Genomic DNA, 20,478 nt, shown 5'->3' with positions numbered 1-20,478 from the left:
TATAAAAATGATTACTTTCATAATTGACTTAGTTTAGCTTACAATAGTTTTGTATACAAAATGTATTTTAAAGTTTAGCCTATAAAATTAAATTAAAGTCACATTTATTTGTATAGCGTGCTTTTCGCAATACATATAATTTCAAAACAGCTTTATACAAAATGCATGTGCCTACATTACAATTTAGAGTGATCTATAAGAGGTGACCGTGTCAATGTCCATATTTCAGAAAGGTAGCCTACAGTTCCAAGATTATACAAATCATGCAATTAGCTAACAACATCATGTAGGCCTATTAATTTTAGGCAGAAGCAATGAGCTCATTAAATCAATTATTACAAGTTGTGATCGTAATAATAACAATATTTAGAAAATTGGGCAGTTGTGTATGTTGATTTAGAGTTGCGTCATCTGAAGTCCTCGCAGGAGTTATAGTCATCATCTCTTCACAGGTGTTAGGTCATCTGAAATCTTCGTAAGAGTTATCTTCTCGAGGGGAACCCGAGATAAAAACAGAAAACCAAAATAATGTGCAAGATATTTTATTTTGGCTGTGTTTGTAGTCATTTAGAGAAAGGATTGAGATAGCCTAGGATTATTGCTCCATCAAGTGGTGATGTTATGACAAAACAAGCTATTGAAACAGAATGGCTTTCCGTTTTTTTCCATGTCCTTCCCCATGAATGGAACATTTTAATCAAATTGCATTTTATACATTTGACTTATTCATATTTTTTGGGGGGTGGGGGGGGGGGGGGGGGGGGGGTGGGGGGGGGGGATTATTGTTTTTAGTTTAATTGATTATTTTGTAAACGTTTAATACATGGTGGTGTAAAATGAAACATTTAAGTTAAACACACAAGGTCTGTCTACAAAACAATTAATATTTTCTTCATTATTTAATTGAGTAATTTGTAGATGTTTTGTCGTTGGGATAAGAAGGGGGGGTCTCAGTTCTCCTCCCATTATAAAATGATCTTGAGCATTCATTGGGGCAAAAGCAGCTGTAGCCTGCAACCTCCTGAAATGATGATGAAGCAGTCGATCACTGAAGAGAGCGCGCGGGAGGAAGGACGCAGCATCACGTCTGTTAAACCCGTGACTCGAACAAGTGCCCTCGCGCGACACAACTTACCCAAAGAGACGCAATGATCAACACACAAGCAAGGTAAGTAATAGCCGTGTGTTGTTTTTGCTTAGGTCAGTCAGTGTACAAGAGCATCAGCTCAGAGACTGATGTTTAGAGCATCCTACATTCCCGAAATGGTTTGGCGTTCATAGAAACCGTCAGAGCTAGGTCCAACTTCACGTAGGTTAGTCTCAATAGTCTCTTAATAAGGCAAACCGTTCTGTTTTATTATTTATATTGCACTGCGACGTATTGGCAAATAAAACTAAAGGAAATAATGAACTGCCTAACTCCTTGTACATAAACACGTATGAAGAAAAAAACATTTAGATTGCAACTTTGTGTAAATATGAATTAATATACACGTGACATGATTCATATCTCATTAACAGTCTCTTGAGTTTCCTCGCTATTGCTGAGGAACTATTTCAGAGTCGTGTTATTTAGAGTCGTGACGGTGTTAGTACATCATGTTCTTACATCATCAGTAGTTCACCCTATGGACCGCACACATTTGTCCTGTGTTATTTCTCTATCATTGTGTCTGATCTGATCTATAAGTTTATTGCAGGGCTGTAGAACCTGTAAAACCTGGGTTAAATATTGTGAGTGTGATCCATCCAACACTGCATGTTCCTTCGGTGTCAAGAGAACTGCGCGCGCGACCTCCAGCGGGACGTTACGCAATGCTCGAGCTCACAGCGGGGCCATTAAAAAAAAAAAAAATAATGATCGAATAAAAAACACAGTTAGTAAAGTCATTAAGACCACATGTAGGCTAGGCTACATGTTAGGAATCATCTAAAATGCACATGCTTGTGTGAGGTTTAGGGTTAAGGGATAGAAAATAGCCTATTATTCAAGAAAAAAAAAAATGATATAGCAATGGAAATAGCACAAACAAATAGATAGATCTGTAAATGTGTAATTAAATCTACATTGTAATCATGCAGTGTTGAACACCTTTCATGAAGACTATATGCAATCAAATATATCCCATATGCAGCCAAATGGAAGTGGCCATAATTGTGTCTTGTTCGTTCAACATGAATTATTTGGACAATAAACTCAAAGTTCAAATTCCTCTCTTGTGTCTTTGCAGAGCTGTGCTTCTGGATTCAGCTTGTGTGCTCCGCTGGGTCAGGCGGCAGGCTCCAGGGCCTCAGTGGTGCTCCTGATGTCCCTCACCCACAGATGAACACAGCTGGACAAGACATGAGCCGTGATCTGACTCAAGAGCTCCTTTACAAGGTGATGATGTCACCACCTCACAATGGTGATGCTTATTTACAAAAGCCACATATAAGTAAAGCTAATAAAATGTAATGCTTACACGGACAAGCTGTCACTCACATGAGGTCACAGCAACAGCAAGCCACAATGATCCAACCGATTCTTGATGGACAAAATCAAGTCCTGCCCTACATTATTATTTTCTCATTTGAGAAGCCGTTTCACTCCAATATACGTCAAATTAGACTATAGATGGCAACTTTCATGCTGATTTTAAACTCTAAGCTACTTCTGTTTGTGTTTTAAGAGAAATGTGAGTGATGATATTGGGCTGATGGGAAAGCACAGATGAATGTAAAATAATGTGATCATTATTATAATTTTTTTTTATATAATTTTTTTCTTTCTTTCATTATTTAATGCAGGATGGGAAGTTAACTGTGAAACAGGCAATGGCACTGAACAGCGAACCATCCATTCTGCTATTTCAGTATCAGCTAAGTGAGCAGTTGTCCTGGAGCATGCAGACTGTGCTCTCTGGCCATAGCCTGTTTGTTGGTTTACCAAATGGAGAACTTCTCAAAGGCACCAAAGAAGGGTACGTGATTAGTATGGGCTGCACTGTTTTTCTTGTGGAACATTTCCCTGATTATACATTTTGGTAGGCCTACATTTAGCCTACTGAATACACTGCTGTTATGCAATATGCGCCTGTATACTGCAGTGTTATTTTTAAATTATTTATAAACATAGCCATAATTTACAGGTGGGACATGTCGCCACCACTTTTTGCCAGGGTCGATATTGTCCCCACCACTTTTCGTGTCACTTTTCCTTTTCACAATTTCGTGGCACGCATATAACTAATACAAAGTAAACATCTCCAATTGACTATAAAATTATTATTTTCAATCGTTTGTGTAAAAATAAGAGGCGATCTGGCGCTGGAATATTTATTTTTTATTTTTTTTTTTTTGTGCTGAGTGCTCTGTTATAAGTGGCAGTGGCTCATTCACAAAAATGAGCGTTTTAATCTTTTGCTTAACGCTGTTGCGTAGAAATCACAAAACAAAATGTGTCTTGAATCACTGATGACCATCTTTGGTTTTAAAAATTCTAGCACCAGACCATTAGGACACATGAACATCATATGAAGGATATGTATTTATTCATTGACTAAAGACTCTTCGGACTAAATATAGCAGATGTAGAATGAAGAGACTATGTCGATAAATTAAACTCAGTGCACTATTGCAATTGATTTCTGGACATTGTAATGTTGTTTTGGTGCATTTGTCATTATACATTTCTGATATAGCCTTGTATTAGCAACACCCCCAACACACACACACACACACACACACACACACACACACACACACACACACACACACACACACACACACACACACACACACACACACACACACACACACACACACACACACACACACACTCTCACACTCGTCCAACCCACATTTTAAAACAGTTAAACAGTTTATAGATTATTATAGTTTTATTATATTTTTAATTTGCTTTTATTTTTATATTTTCAATTTTAATTGTAAGTAATTTTGTTATGTGCTTTTTTCCTTTTTTCATTACGAATTAGGTTTAATTATTATTATTATTATTATTTTATTTTTTTCAGTGAATAATTGTAGTGCTTCAACTTATTGAAGTTAGTTGCCAAGGCAACTTTTCTATTTTTCGTTTAGGTTAAGTTTTTCACCTAATATTTATATTTGATATATTTCAGCTTTATTTCAAATACAAAAACTTTTTTGTTTAGTTAATGATAATAGCCCTGGTACAGTATACTGGCAGGACAATGTAAGTCAGTGTCCTGGGCTGGACCAACCTAAAATATATTTATGCATATGAAGCATGTGAAACAACATTTAGGGGATAGTTTATTTCAGATTTTATTGCTGATTTGAAATATGTTTTTGAAATGTGAGTTTGGCAAGCTTTTTTCATACTTCCCCATTCAAGTAGATAGGAGTTGGTCTTGCATGTCCGAAATAGCCCAGAGGCGTTAAATATGGCCACAGAGTGAACGGATTTTTCTTAAAAGGGACTTTTGAAAGTATGTTTTCTTTTTTCTCTTTACTCCTGAAGGCTCACTGCTGTTTTGGAGTTTGCAGAGGAGAAATTGAAGATCAATCATGTATTTGTGTGGTTCACGAAGAACAGGCCAGATAAATGTAAGTTCTGGATGAGTGGATTTGATTTGCTGTAAATGGTAATACTGTTGGGTTGGGTCTTAGAGTTGTAGAAAGAATCACAATAGATTACACCATTATTAGGCTACTTGTCAGCTGCCTTTTAAGACATTATCATGTTCAATTTTATTCCCCATAAACTCTGATGCTTTTTTAACGAAGTTGCCATTTCTTCTTGTCTCTTTCACAGTGCTCCTTACCAGAACATTCTGCTACCTTGGCTTTGAGCTTGTAAAACCAGATAATCTTATAGCATCTATTGCAGGAGATTTGCGTCTTATGGTCTACGATATTCAACAGACTCACTCATCTGAAGAATAGCTAAACATACACAGATATTCTATAGACTGTTGCTAACTGGACTAAATATAAAACCAACAATATCAGGGTTATTGTGAAAAACTAACATTGTAGAGGGGCATTGATGGTACAGCAAATCAGTAACTGAAAAAATCAAAGTATAATAATTAGGGGTGTAACGATACACGTATTCATATTGAACCTTTCGGTACGAGGCTTTCGGTTCGGTATGCAGTACAACCTTCAAAGATTACCCCCATTTTTAAAACTAAAAGTTTCAGGATGTAGGAAAACTCACACTTATTTAAAAATCTAATTTCTTTTTATAAATATATATTTTAAAAATCAAGGACATTTCTCTGCCATTTCTTCCTTTTTGCTGTATCGAAAACGTACCGAACCGAACCGTGAATTTTGTGAACCATTACACCCCTAATAATAATTCAAAGTGTGGGCTAATTTGTTTGCCTCAAGAAACACACCATTTCATACTGAACATTTAAATTATGTGTTCAAGGTATCAAAACAGCAATAACATGGGTTGCTGAATGTGAAAATGACTCAAAATAACTTAAATAACATGCCTGTGATATTCATACCTAACAGCAATTCTTATGTACTCTGTGGCCACTTTATATTATGTTAAATGAATTATGGCAACACCTGCACCTGCATGCTGTAATGTGAACTTGTTTTGCACTTTATGAATCAGTCATTGTTTCACTCTCAGTAAAACTACAAATAAAAAAAAGTTTAAATAATTGAACACACTGAAATTTTAATTAAGCATGATTTACTTCTCACAAAGGTATCAATTGGTAATGAATGTGTCCGGGTTTTTTTATTCTTTTTTTTTTTCTTTTTTTTTTTTACAGATTTTGCACATTTACAACACAAGACAGGGAACATACCAACTTCGTAAGGCATACTTAAAAAAAATAGATGAGCAAGAAATAAAATGGAATAGAGTTTAACAAAGATGTAAAAGAGGCAAACATAAAAATAGCAAATATTTTATCACAGAGGTGAGCATAGGTTTTACAACTTAAAAATCTCACAAAATCATGAAGAAATAAAGGAAGGTTTTTCATTTCTTTTTCATTTCCCCACCACAAGTACCATGTTTACAAGGTAAGAAAACTGGGGATTCAAAATATTATTATATAACACAATACCTTCTAAAACTAAGGGATGAATATTATTAATTTTCACTGAAAGACAATAAATAAATAAAAATCTTGTCCACAGATGTTATTGTTAATTTATTGTTATCTGCATGAGCAAAATATAGTTGCAAAATAAAGAACAAGAAACCAAATATAATATAGGCCTACTTGTGTTATTTCCTGGAGGTCATTTCACCAAATATTAATTAAATTGACTGCCTGGCTTAGCTTTTACTAAGTGACAAAAATCTGACATTGATCAAGGTCATTTTTAGAAACACAATAGTTTTATGGAAGGTAGACGAGGGTTGCAACATATACACTCGCACTCTCCCCTATATTCAGTTAGCCGGTGTGCTTTATATTCATACAAATAATAATAACAGGCCTACTTGATTGATAAAAAATCAATAACGTGTGAATCATGACACTTGCGGGTTTTCTTATAAACATAAAATGCATAAATATTTATTATGTCTGGTTTTTCCAACACCCCGGTCGATGCACTTTAACCTTTAATGAAAAGTCAGACCACAGCGATATGATTGGTCAGTTCAGTGGAGTGACGCAGACAGCGTCATGCCGTCATCACCATCATTCATTACCCAATACCCGGTCTATCTACCATATTATTCACTGTCCAGTGAGCGTCTGTCTGTCTGCTACTGTCCTGTGCTGAACATATACACCAATGTTGACCTAAATATGCTATATGACTGAATCATCTCTGCTGCACGGTAAGACGTTCACTGGTGTTGTTGACGTGTAACCGAGCTGAGCTCATAGATAATAAAGCTGAGCCCGGCAATCTATTGAGCCACATGAGATTTGTGCTAACTAGCCACTACATATGCTATTAAAGCGTTATTAAAACGGCTGAACTATCTGAATCGTCGACCCCGACAATGATTATCTGAACCTAACATCAGAGAGCAGTATTATGTTACAAATACTGTGTTACAGATGGTTAACACCAGCACAGGTATGAATTACAGAAAACCAGCAGCGGTTAGCTCAGGAATGTAGTCTGTAGACCTAAAGCTAATGAACACTAGCAGTGTGGCTTTGTGAAGAACCAATGTACTTATTGGATGTTTTTAAGGACTATTAGAGCAAACTATTACAGCTTCTGTCAGAAACAATAACCTTAAAGGGACAGTTCAAACGAAAGTTCAGTCATAATTTGCTAACTCTCATGTCGTTCCACTTTCTGTCTTCTATTGAACATAAAATAATATATTTTGGGAAATGTCTCAGTATTTTATTATTTAATTTTCTCTCGGGTCATACAGCTTTGGTATAGAGACTGTGATTTAGAAGTTCCTTGCATTTGTATGAGTAGATCCTCATCACATTTTTGACGTTCTTCGTTTAAAGGGATAGTTCAACCAAAAAATAAATAAAAATAAAATAAAAATTGTCATCATTTACTCACCCTCAAGTTGTTCCAAACCTGTACGAGTTTCTTTCTTCTGTTGAACACAAAAGAGGACATTTTAAAGAATGCTGGTAACCAAACAGTTGACGGCACCCATTGACTTTCATAGTAGGTAAAAAAAAACACACACTATGGAAGTCAATGGCTATACCGTCTGGTTACCATCATTCTTTAAAATATCTTCTTTTGTCTTCAACAGAAGAAAGAAACTAGTTTGGAACAATATGAGGGTGAGTAAATGATGACAATTTTCATTTTTGGGTGAACTATTCCTTTAATTATTAAAATTTAAAATGATTGTTCACTCAAAAATGAAAATTCGTTCATCATTTACATACCCTCATCTTATGGAAACTTGTTTCCTCCAGGGAATAAAAATAATAGTAATAATGATAATAAAGGTAATTGTGACTTTTTGCCTTACAATTCTGACTTTTTCTCACATTTGCGAGTTTATATCACAATAAAGACTTTACAACTTGCAATTGCAAGTTTATATGTTCCAATTCTGAGAAAAAAAAAGTCAGATGTGAAATATAAACTCAGTTGTGAGAAATAAATGTTAGAATTGGGGGTTATAAATTTTTTTTTGTGGTTGTTGTGTGAAACTGAAACGGAGATGTTAGGCCTCAGTCACCATTCACTTTCATTGTTGTTCATTGTTGTCATTCACTGAGTGAATGGTGACTGAGGCTGTCAGTCATTAACATGCTGCCTAACATCTACTTTTGTGTTCCACGGAAGAAAGTAAGTTTATCCCTTGAAGATGTTTATTCATCCCCTGTGATATCCCAGGTGGCCTGGGACTGATGTTGGGCGTTGCAGGCAGGAAACATGCAGCAGAAGCGCAACATTCAGATCATAGAATGGGAGGACTTGGACAAACGCAAGTTCTACTCCTTTGGAGTATTCATGACCATGGCCATCCGTGCCACGGTCTACCCGGCCACGCTGATCCGCACCAGGCTGCAGGTTCAGAAGGGGAAATCTCTCTACACTGGGACCTACGATGCCTTCTGTAAAATTCTAAGAGCTGAAGGTCTGAGAGGACTTTACAGGGGCTTCATGGTGACCACGTTCACACTCATATCAGGACAGGCGTACATAACCACTTACGAACTGGTAAGGAAATATGTTTCCAACTATTCTAAGGACAATACGCTAAAGTCATTAGTGGCGGGAGGCTCAGCGTCACTGGTGGCCCAGAGCATTACTGTTCCCATAGATGTCATATCACAGCACCTCATGATGCAGGGCCAAGGGGAGCATCTGACCCGCTTTAAAATTAAACCCGAAACAGGATTTGAAGCAAAGCGAACTGTATTTTTCGGCCAGACGAGATGCATTATTGGGCAGATATTTGCTGCAGATGGCATTCGTGGGTTCTACCGAGGATATGTGGCATCTCTCCTCACATACATCCCCAACAGTGCTGTTTGGTGGCCATTTTACCACTTTTATGCAGGTACGAATGTAACCGTTGTAATGACCTTAAGCATTGCATTTTTGGGTCAATATACACTACCTTTCAAAGTTTAGGGTCAGTAAGATTTTTTACTGAGAAATTAATACTTTTATCCAGCAAAGACGCATGTAGTTGTTGAAAAGTGACAGAGTGAAGACATAGGTTACAAATAGAGCTGCACGATTCTGGCTAAAATGAGAATCGCGATTTTGCTTGGAATCAAGATCACAATTCTCTCACGATTCTGAAAAGCTTTATTATTTTAAAGATCTACAAATCCTGAACATTAGGTTACCAAACAAGATAGAAACAAAATAAGACATAAAACGCTTGCTTCAGTCAAATTTAAATAAATGCAGTAAACAAAAAGAATGTAATATTTAAATAAATAAAAAATGACAATTAAACATTGACAACATTCAAAGGTATTACGCCAGGCTAGACCTATTAAAGATTCTTAGCAAGAAACACTATCAACATTTTTGGGTATGGTGTTGCGTTGAATAGCGTTGCTTTTATAGACGTTTGTTTCGACTGGCCGCTGGTAACGTTACTTTGTGATTGAGCAGTTTTGTTTTTAACCATCTCATACTGTAGTTTAATTGAGATAAGTTTATAATAACTTTGCTTTTCATTTATTACTTAAAGCTCTGTTGAAGTTTTTCGATAGCTACTACATTAAAAACTACTAGCCTAACTGATAAAGTTCACACATTATTTAAAACAAGTGAACAGTCAGTAATAAAATAAGAACAAATACACAAATTACATAACATGAATACTAAATAACAAAGTTTACAAAGTCTAACAGTATATTCAGGTACATAAATTAATAATTAAGCCTAAATGTAAAATAACACCATTTGTCATTGTATAAATTGAATATAGTTTAATCTTTGTTAAAACTGTATTTTATTGTTTTATTTAAATCAATGACACAGAAAACAGTATACATAATATTAAGTGTGTGCTGTCACTTTAAGACCGACTGCACGGACCGAAAAAAACGGACAAATAGCCGTTTCTTTCTCAGCTGTTCACATATGACATAAACGAGAGAAAGCTTGTCGAGATGGTCATTTAGACCGGTATGTTGACAATTTTGTGTTTATGTGTCCGTTCAAGGGCAAGGAAACGCGAAAGAGGAATCAATTCTGCATATTCGAGCGCTGTCTGAAACGCGCCTCTCTTTCACTGCGCTTCGAGTGTGTGTGGCTGTGCGTACATATAACGCGCGAGTCCCGGTTTTCGGCTCTTCTTCCACGATTAAAATTGTTTGAATGTGTAAATTGGCAAGTCAATACACGTCCAAATTATGAACTTTCACTCTATGATGGTTAAATATAGCATTTAATCCGCGAATCACATGCGTGCCGAACCGAATCTAGTGCGATCCGTTCCACCCCTAGCGCGTTATCTCGTTGAATATCATTGGCAGAATCGTAGAAATGCAGGATTAAGATCGCGTGGGGGTTGAATCGAGATCGCGATCTTTTAACGATTAATTGTGCAGCTCTAGTTACAAAATTGTCTATTTTAAATAAATGCTTTTCTTTTGAGCTTTTTATTAATCAAAGACACCTGGGAAAAAAAAAATGAATCCCAGTTTCCACAAAAATATGAAGCAGCACAATTTTTTTTCAACATTGATAATAAGAAATATTTCCCTAGCAGCCCGAATGATAGCTCGGCATTATTGAATGATCAGCATTAGAATGATATCTGAAGGATCATGGTGCTGAAAATTCAGATTTGCTATCAAAAGGATACATACAGTTTTTTTTTGTAAATTGTAATAAATTAATTTCACAATGTTACTGTCTTTACTGTATTTTTGATCAATTAAATGCAGCCTTGGAGAGCACAAGAGACTTAAAAACATTAAAAAAAACTCTTACCCGACCCAAACCTTTGGTTGTGTACCATCCAAATAAATTTGCTGACTATGTATGTTTTTGAGTGCCAATGCCACATTTATGTGCTTTGAATGCTCATGTTTTGATTGTTAGAATACAATACTGTTCAAAGTTACATAGACACAAACTGACTTGGTTAGCATTAGCAATTCATCTGACTCATTAGAGAGCCATATAATGTCAGTTGCAATAGTTGAGATTTAATTTGCTCTTATTGTCTCCACAGAACAGTTGTCTAAGATGGCTCCCAGTAACTGCCCTCATCTAGTGCTGCAGGCAATGGCTGGACCTCTGGCGGCCGCCACCGCCTCTACTGTCACCAACCCCATGGACGTCATCAGGGCCCGGGTTCAGGTCATTTCCTTTGCATGCAGTATCAGACAACAGATATGTATAGCTGGCACGCATGACAGAGTGTGTTTACAAAACACGGATAACCAACACAATAAGACAGACTTGGCATTATATAATTATACTGTTATTTTTAGTTTTTTTGTGGACTTTCTACAATTCTCATTCAGTATTTTTTGACTAATTGTTCCTGAATGTAATACCCAACTATCTGACTGTTTGCTTGTGCAGGTGGAGGGCAGGACATCAGTCACTGAGACCTTTAACCAGCTGATCAGAGAGGAAGGATTCTGGGGGATGACCAAAGGCCTCTCTGCTCGCATCATATCTTCAACGCCCACAGCAATAGTCATGGTGGTTGGTTATGAAACTCTAAAAAAGCTCAGCTTACGACCGGAGCTGGTTGACTCCCGACACTGGTGAAAAAGAAAAAGAAACTTTAGTGTCTGTCATCTGCCCTAATACTCTTCCACTCCACCTTATTTTTGCCTTTTAAATCTCCTGCCTTGTGATGCTTCAGTGTGACACTGCTGGTTACTTTTGGTTGATTATGGTGATTTAATTGAATTTTTTAGCTAATAGTAGCTGCAGCTTTTGAGCTCTTTGTTACTGTCAATAAGAAAAAATGCTGCTCAGGTTTTTAATCGGTGTAAGAGGCACAAAAGTTTTTCTTGAATGAGCTTTTAAAAAGTATGTGATCAAACAGATTTGATGTTTTAGTTGAAGTATTTTAAATGTCTTCAGGCGTTGATTTTCAGAAAGATATAAGCAATATTTCTATTAAGATATTTCATTTAGAGAACTCACTCCATTCGACTGTCCCCAAAATGGCATTTTATCCATAGTAGTACAGTTTTTATGTAACTAGATCTTCTCATGTGTACCATGTTTTACCTCTGAATATGCTTTTCTTTGTTTTTGTGGGCTGTTGGGATGTTTTAAGTTGCCAAAGCTGAGTGAATATTCAAATCTCTTGATAACCTTTGCTGAAGATAATGAAAACCCCAAACTGATTATAAATACATCAAGTTATGTATCTGTCCTTGTGCACTTGAGTATTATTGTAAAGTTTTGAGAGTCTCCAAAATATGAAAATGTACTTACTGTCACGTTATTTTTCTTTCTTCATTGGGACTCACGAGGCAATTTTAGCTAAATGTTTGAGTTGCTCTCTTTTATGCAATGAAAGTGAATGGGAATTAGGGGCTGTCAAGCTCTAAATGGACAAATTAGCATCATAATATTGCATCAAAATATCCATATACTTGTGCATACAATAGATTGGTTTAAGGAATTGACTGAAATTAAAGTCATTATTCACTGCAAATCTTGCTTGTAAGCCATTTCTGCTACTATTTTATTGTTAATCGGGGGGATGATGACAATGTTTGGGTGAACTATCACTTTAATAGAACATATGATGCAATTGGAGTGAATTGTGGGGCTATTAAGATTTTTTTTTAAACTTCATCTCTTATATATGCTGTCTGCGAAGCAGCTGTGGGACCTCCACATAATTATTTGCCTTTAAATGTTGCATTGGCAGCGGAACTGTACACCGCAGGACAGCGTTTTGCAATCATGGACTCTGTGCCGTGTGTTTCTACTTGTCACCACTAGGGAGCAGTCACTTATAAAGAGTTAGCAGATGCTCTGTTCTAGTTTTATTGACATGAGTGATAAAGTCATCCCAATCATACTAATTATATATTTAGCAACTGCTGCTCATCTGAGGCGTTTTTACTTGCAGTTTAATTTTAACATCATTTCAGCTACCACGGGCGGACAGCAAATCAATATTAGCTTTGAATAATTTAAACTTGTATAGGGGAATCTGTGTTTATTTTTGTGAGCATCAACAAATAAATAGTTGATTGTATTGATAAAAATATCAATACAGTAACAATCTGAGCAAATAATTCAGATCTTACGCCCCAAAAATCTGGGATAAAATCAGAAGAATCTTTTTTTATAATTTTTAAATAAAATGTAAAATATGATGTAATATTATTCACAATGTCAACAGGTATTGGAGTAAATTTCTGAAACACTATTTGATGTATGTGCATAGCTGTTGATCTGTAATATATTAAGTAGCCTACATATAGCAAATATTCTTCTTCCCAATCAGGTGGCCTCAAGAAGATGACTTAAATTATTTAAAATGATAAAAAAAACTGATATTTTTTTCTTTTTATTCACCTCCTAAACAACTCATATTGAATAGCATGAGAAAGCCTAATTTTAATAGTATGATTTCTAGACCTGGAAAATTAACGTAGGCTTAATTATTTATTTTATTTTATTTTTTACTGCAATTATTTGTTTTCATTGTTTACCAAAACAGTTCAGCTCTGCTTCATGCTTATATCGATTTTTCATTAAATAATTTTCCACTAATTTCAAGCGGTTAGGGAGACAATGTTTTTTTTGTTGTTGCAGAGATCATACAACAACATAAATATAGCTATAAATGCACAAGCAATGGCAAGCAGTGCACTGATAGGTTGTTATCTCTTCAACACTGCCGCAGAAGAGCAAACCAACTGACAAAAATATTTGACCGTTTGGAATGAGTATTTCATTAGTTCAATTTCAGGGCAAGTGCGCTGCCCCCTACAGTGTGTTTGTCTTTGGGCAGTAGAGTTTCTTTCTGCTCTGATTTAATGATTAGTGCCAGGGCAGTGCTTCTCTAAAGCCCGAGGTATGTTTCCCTGCAGCTGCATTCATATGATGGTTCGTTGTGCTTCAAATCAAACTTTAGGGGTGGGGAGGGAATGATAATTACTAGGGGTGTAACGGTTCACAAAATTCACGGTTCGGTTCGATTTGACAGTGGCGTCACGGTTCGGTACGTTTTCGATACAGCAAAAAGGAAGAAATGGCAGAGAAATGGCCTTGATTTTTAAAATATATATTTATTAAAAGAAATTTGATTTTTAAATAAGTGTGAGTTTTCCTACATCTTGAAACTTTTAGTTTTAAAAATGGGGGTAATCTTTGAAGGTTGTAGTGCATACCGAACCGAAAGCCTCGTACCGAAAGGTTCAATACGAATACGTGTATCGTTACACCCCTACACATTTCAAATCCCAAGTTTGCAAGATCTCATTATTCTTTTTCTGTCAGTTGAAAAGTTTAGAAATGTTGATGATTCTGCTTCAGTGTGAAGCAACTTTGTAAATAAAAGAGCAACCTTCAGTTTAGGCTCAACCATGGGCGTAGGTTTAGGGGGGGACGCTAGGTACTAGTCCCAATCAATATTTTGAGATGACAAATTTGTCCCCACCAATATTTAGCAAGCTCCTTTGAACTGCTATTTGGATCTTTGCGCTGCTATTTGGATCGATTCCAACGGCCAAAACAACGACAGTACAAGAAACGCCGTAATTTGATTGGCGGCGGTGTATCTGACAGGCTACACGCGCGGGCCGGGACTACTTTTGTGCTTGCACTGGCAGCGAGCGGGTGTTGTGTGTGTGTGTGTGTGTGCGCGCGCGCGTCGACAACGCCGACGGTAAGTTACCAGGGCTGTCTCTCTGCCACATACAAAGGCCAGAGTAAAACATTTTAATATTCCGTTTTTTGCCACTTTTTGTACTTTGTAGATAGATCAGCTATGCCACCCAAGAAGAAGAAAGGGGACATACGAAGCTTTTTCATAAAGCAGAGTGTAAGTAGGCAAAATAACTAGCCACACAAATAAACTAGCAGTAGGCCTAGTAGTGACTGACCAGGCTTTCAAATGCAGATTCTACAGTGGAAAATAGTATTGATTGGTGATAGTATGTGTTACCATGTTGTTACAGTTAAACCTAGCAGCAGCAATCTTTCAACTAAGGTTAAGAGTATTGATTAGGCTGTGCAGCACTGATAGACTCATAGAAGTCACGCTATCATGATAGAATGCTACGTTAGCAAGTCACTGAATGTTAATTAGCTGACCTTAACTTAGAATCTTGCAGTCAACATAAACAGTGGATCTGAGACATTTTTCGTTTCTACATTCTATTTATGTAATGCATTTGTGAGTGAGTGTAGCCTAAGAATTTAATATTTAAGAATAGAATATATCAATAGAATTTGATATATAATAGTAGATACAATTTTAGTATTAATGGAATACTGTAATCATGGATAATAATAATAATAATAGATAATAATAATGGATTTGTTGTGTTGAATGCATACTATGATACGTGTGTATTTTATTCATTTGTTCATGTTCATTATTTAATTACATATAGAAAACTCATTCCAGGGGGAGGGGGAGGGGGATGTCCCCACCAAAGCTGAGGCCAAACCTACGCCCTTGGGCTCAACCTCAAAAGGTTTATTTGCTCAGTTGAGATGACTGTGAAAAATACCAGACTACTTTTTATACAGACTACCATACTGAGGAAAACCATAAAACAATCCAAATAAATATAAATTGGGACAGTTTTATGCAAAGAGAATATAAAACACACAGCATATGGCATTTCTTTACTTACATAATTCACGCTTCCCAAGATTTGAACGCACATACTTAAATCATAATAGAACAATGGCCTATAATCAGCGTGCAAGCTGCAATATTTTGTGATTGTGGTGCAACATGCAGCTGTGATTAACTAGTGCTGTGATAGGGCCTCCACCCTCAGGCTAGGAAAGTGCTGCCAATGATCAATGTCTCAGCCAGAACACAATGGCACAGACTTCATTTCTGTGGCCAAAACCACTATCTTGCGCCCGCAACGACTATGGGCCGCTGAAAAGAGCATTACTGTCCTTTCACATAAAACAAAATTTATGAAAAGACATTATCATTTTTTTTTTTACTTGTTAATACTTGTTCTATATATAAAAAAGGAAATCCCGCACACTATCAATACTTGCAAAAATTATAAAAAAAAATATATATTAGCTGGTGTGCAATGGTAATTGTTAATTAGTTTGTCTATAAAATATTTATTATTTATAATAATGTTATATTTACATTTATATTAAAAAAAAAGTATTTATAAATGATTCTATTATGCCATTTTAAAGGTTTCTATTTTTGTTTTGGAGGTCTCCTACAATAGGTTTACATGCATCCATGGTAAAATAATAATTTTCTCATAATATACAGTACATTTCAGGATCACCTCTTTTCTCACAATGTCTGAAATGGTTCGATAAAGGATTTGGTCTCGCTAAACCCCTCCTTTCTGCTCTTATTGGTCAGATGTCCAAGTCTGTTGTGATTGGTCGACCGCTTACAGCGTGTGTCAGAAACTAAATGGCCATTTCCTAATCTGAATTTCCCTTCCAGACACTCCTCATCACTTGTATACACAGTGAAACGAACAGTAACGAGGGCGTCAGTTTTACCGTATCAATTCGAGCCTGATTCTTCATCCCTTGGAAGTGCATGCAAAGTGGATTTGCTTTCCCGGCACAAAAAAACAGCTTCTTGACATGTCGACAACATGAGCCAAACTCTTTTAGGCCTCAGCTACAACTGCAGTGTTTGTGGGCGGGTCAAAGTAGACGTTGCTCGCGGGCAGCCAATGAAGACCAAAGGCTGGCATTATGCAAATGTATTACAAACCTAGATTCTTGGAGGAAGTTTCAGTCAGTTTAGAATCGGTTCTTTCTTTTGAGAGACAATGGGCCTCATTTATAAAATGTTGCATAGAAACCATTCTACATTTGATCTTACGATAATTTCTCAAATGTGCGTATATGTGAATCAGAGAACGAACATATGCACAAAAACGTGCATACGTCTCTCTTCCAGATGTGAAATCTATAGATTGCAAATGATCTTGAAATTGTGCGCAGCTGAATGGTTTCAGATCTCCGCCTTGTAAACGTCGGCTAATTAATGTCATTAGCATATACACTCTAAACAAAAATGGTGCTAAATAGCACTAAAAGTGGTTCATTGGCTTGTAATCATAGGGGAACCACTTTAAGTGCCATATATAGCACCTATCTTTAAAGGTGCTATACAGCACCTTTGTCAAATGGTGCTATGTAGAACCATAAGAGGTGCCATATAGCACCTTGGTTGTTTATAATTGCTTCAACAAAAATGGTGCTCAACAGTACCCAACAGTGTTTCTTTGGCTCGTAATAACAGGGGAACCTCTTTTGGTATATGGCACTTAATTTTCTTTGAGGAATGCGGCGCTCGCGCTCGCTCACGTGCACCTGACATGCACAGTGCACACTAATCGGCACGTACGTTTTTATTTAATTATATATTTATTTATTATGATTTTTTTTTTTTTACTTTCAAAATGACAGAATTCAACAACAAGTTCTTGACACATTTTCAAATTGTGTAAGTATAAATTTAAAGACGTTTTAAACATAACTTCTCTCGTCACTCATTTGTTTAGCCTAATTATTTGACTAGGCCTACACAAATAACAAAAAGCAGTTAATATATGAATATAGCTTTTTATTGAAGTTTGTGACATAATTTCAGTAGGCTATATATCTGGCTATATATAATTTTTTCTGTGGTCAAAAAGTCTTGTGTGGGGGCCCTGGAATATATATAGGCGGGACTTGTATTCAGGAAAATCACCATATTTTAATGTCGTTTTTCTAATCCTATCACCAACTAAACTAAGAGACTAAGAGAGCCTTTAAATAACTGTAGGTGCTTAACAGGTTTTTTATATGGTAATGGTGCCATATAGCACCTTAACCACCCCAAAGAACTGCTAAAGAACCGCTGAAGAACCAAACTGGGCTTAACAGGTTCTTTAAATGGTAGTGGTGCTATATAGCACCTTAACCACCGCAAAGAACCCCTGAAGAACCGCTGAAGAACCATTTTTAACATCAGTCCACGTCCAAATCCTTTACTTGAGAATGGCAAGATTTCCAGATACCTGCAGGACACCGACTCTTTGCCAACATGGAAAAGTGCGTACATCTGCTTAAACCCTGATGTGGCACACAAAGTACTTTTTCCACGTCAGACCGTTTTTACAAATCTTAACATTGGTGTGGATTTTTGGTGAGGATCTCTAAGTTTGAAGTATGCACATGTTATAAATAAGGCCCAATAACTCCATTTATTGTGCACTTTGATCTTTGAAACTGTGCAGACCCTTTACATTCAGTATATTACATACTACATGCAAGGTAATATCCAAAAAAGCTAAATAGGGGCATTCTAAATGAAACCTTATTGTAAAGTGTTACCAAATCAATCTTAATGAAAGAATACTGCTGAGAGAAACATTCAATGATAAGCATGGGAGATGGGAAGCTTGCGAGCTGAGGTCTAAAGACTCAATCACTGATTAGTCAACATAGATAAATGATCAAGCAAAGATCAGATGGACTGGAGTTTGATGTACTGCTCTTCATAGTCAGACGCCCAAGGCATTGACGCATACCGTCCCACTGGGAGTGACTTCCATTAGGTACGTTTCTGAGTGAAAAATGACTGAGCATAATAGATGCCCTAATGAGTCTGGGGGTCTCTATATCTATGACATCAGTGGACAGGGTGTTGTCACACTAGGCCATGTCTCTTTTGCTAAGCTGGACGTTGATGGATGTTCGCCATTAGTGAATGTCGATTGGTGATTTGTGATTTGATCTGGTATGACCTCAAACCAGGTCCATCTGAGCCCTGATGGGAAGCTTTTAAAATCTAGTGTTCATAAAAAGACAAAAGGAAAGATGAATATGATGGTAACACTTTACTATAAAGTTTCATTTGATAACATAGTTAACATTAACAATGAACAATACTTCTACAGCATTTATTAATCTTTGTTAATGTTAATCTCAGCATTTACCAATACATTTGAAAGATCAAAAGTTGTATCGGTCACACTGTATATTCGTTTTTTTAACTATGTAAAAAATATGTTTGGTACAATATACTTATTGTTCATGTTGAATTGCAAAACACTTGCTGCTATTGAAGTCGGATACGGGTAAGATTAGGGTCAGGTTTGGACGTATGGTTAGTTTTAAGGGTGGGTTACAGTGTGAGGGAAGGCTTAACAATGCAATTATAGTAGTTTAGTGCAATGTATAATTAAGTTCAATGTAAAACATGTATGTACACAATAAGAGCATTGCATCAAATGATTAATTAAAATTTTAGTACATAGTAATGAATGCTGTAAGAATACAGTAGATTGCTTTTTGTTACTTCATGTTAGTTATTACATGAACTCATGAGAGCTTATTATAAAGTGTTCCCCATAAGTGAAATAAAATTAATTAAAAGCAACAGTCCACTGTAACATGACACAATACAATACAGTATGTTAATGCAACCTTTAAACGTTCTGCAGGTTTTTGAGGAACAATGGCCCTCCACATCATGGTCTTGGCATAGCGCGGTCTATTTCATGGACCACACATTGGCACATTCACCAGGGCCTTATAAAAACAAAGGAGAGAAAAGATACATTCACACACAGCAACATCTAAAGGCCCATACCAAATCAATTGATTGATGGGACAAACAGTGGCAGATGAGGGTGTGCGAGCGAGTGGATGGGTCCGTCCCTTCTCCTGGATACTTCCTGGAGAAATGACAGAGTGCTCTCTGCCCTCTCTCTACATTAATTATCAACCGCTGTCTCAAAGGCACTTTGTCAAATGAGATAAATGAAACAACATCGGGACAGGAACAAATCAGACTGTCGAGCAGGGGAGGGAGGAGTTCAGCCTGGGGCCCCTCTTTCTCTCCTGGGGCTCCTGTCCTTCTCCTCTTGGGAGGCAGGATCCGGGATGAATGGGTCTTCATGGGAAATGTGTCGAGGACATGTAAAGGGCTGTTTTTAAAATGTGCTGTATGTCGTTTAAAAGAGAAACAAAATGACAATCTAATGTATATCTTTGAGTATACACTCACAAATTAAACAATCGCATATATTTGTAAAAAATAATGAATATTCAGCACTTCGGAATGGTTTTTAAAAAATGCACAGGCAGAAAATGAAACCTATTGCTTACATTTATATTCATCCAAAAGTTGCAGAACTGGCAGAATGATAAAAAGACTTTATAAGAGTGAACTGACTACTTAAAGTCTTTAGGAGCTTTATATGAGAATAAATGCGACAGCTCGGATAGTATTAAAGCAATGAATTCAAGGATGTGAAATGAATGAGAAGTGCTAGAGAATGGCTCCTGTAAGCCATTACATCCATCTGGGCGGGAGGGAGGGACCACTGACGTACGTCACAGATGCTTGCTATCAGCAGTGGTCCAGAAGGCATAACACAGAGACAGAAAGAAAGA

General features: G+C 36.6%; 2 protein-coding genes across 3 annotated transcripts; both read left to right on the top strand.

Moving 5' to 3' along the window:
* Nucleotides 1-1,030: 1,030 nt before the first annotated feature.
* Nucleotides 1,031-5,653, top strand: oaz2b (ornithine decarboxylase antizyme 2b). The gene is given in 6 exon segments (XM_082161921.1): nt 1,031-1,168; nt 2,232-2,304; nt 2,306-2,380; nt 2,788-2,960; nt 4,484-4,569; nt 4,778-5,653. Coding segments are annotated over 6 exon segments (558 nt in total). The 5' UTR covers nt 1,031-1,148; the 3' UTR covers nt 4,909-5,653.
* A 1,000-nt stretch (nt 5,654-6,653) lies between these two features.
* On the top strand, nt 6,654-12,332 carry slc25a44b (solute carrier family 25 member 44b). Of its 2 annotated transcripts, none has more exons than XM_082161908.1 (4): nt 6,654-6,790; nt 8,287-8,956; nt 11,099-11,226; nt 11,455-12,332. In XM_082161908.1, the coding sequence occupies exons 2-4, from the start codon at nt 8,326-8,328 to the stop codon at nt 11,644-11,646; spliced, it is 951 nt and encodes a 316-aa protein (XP_082018034.1). In that variant the 5' UTR covers nt 6,654-6,790; nt 8,287-8,325; the 3' UTR covers nt 11,647-12,332. The 2 variants fall into 2 exon arrangements, with proteins under 2 accessions (XP_082018034.1, XP_082018035.1); XM_082161909.1 differs by having other exon boundaries at nt 6,659-6,797; nt 8,240-8,956.
* The last annotated feature ends 8,146 nt before the right edge of the window (nt 12,333-20,478 follow it).

This window comes from Leuciscus leuciscus (genome assembly GCF_965113295.1).
Source record: "Leuciscus leuciscus genome assembly, chromosome: 2".
Taxonomy (NCBI): domain Eukaryota; kingdom Metazoa; phylum Chordata; class Actinopteri; order Cypriniformes; family Leuciscidae; genus Leuciscus; species Leuciscus leuciscus.
The sequence above is the reverse complement of the archived record's forward strand: the minus strand, read 5'-3'. Positions and strand labels throughout refer to the sequence as shown.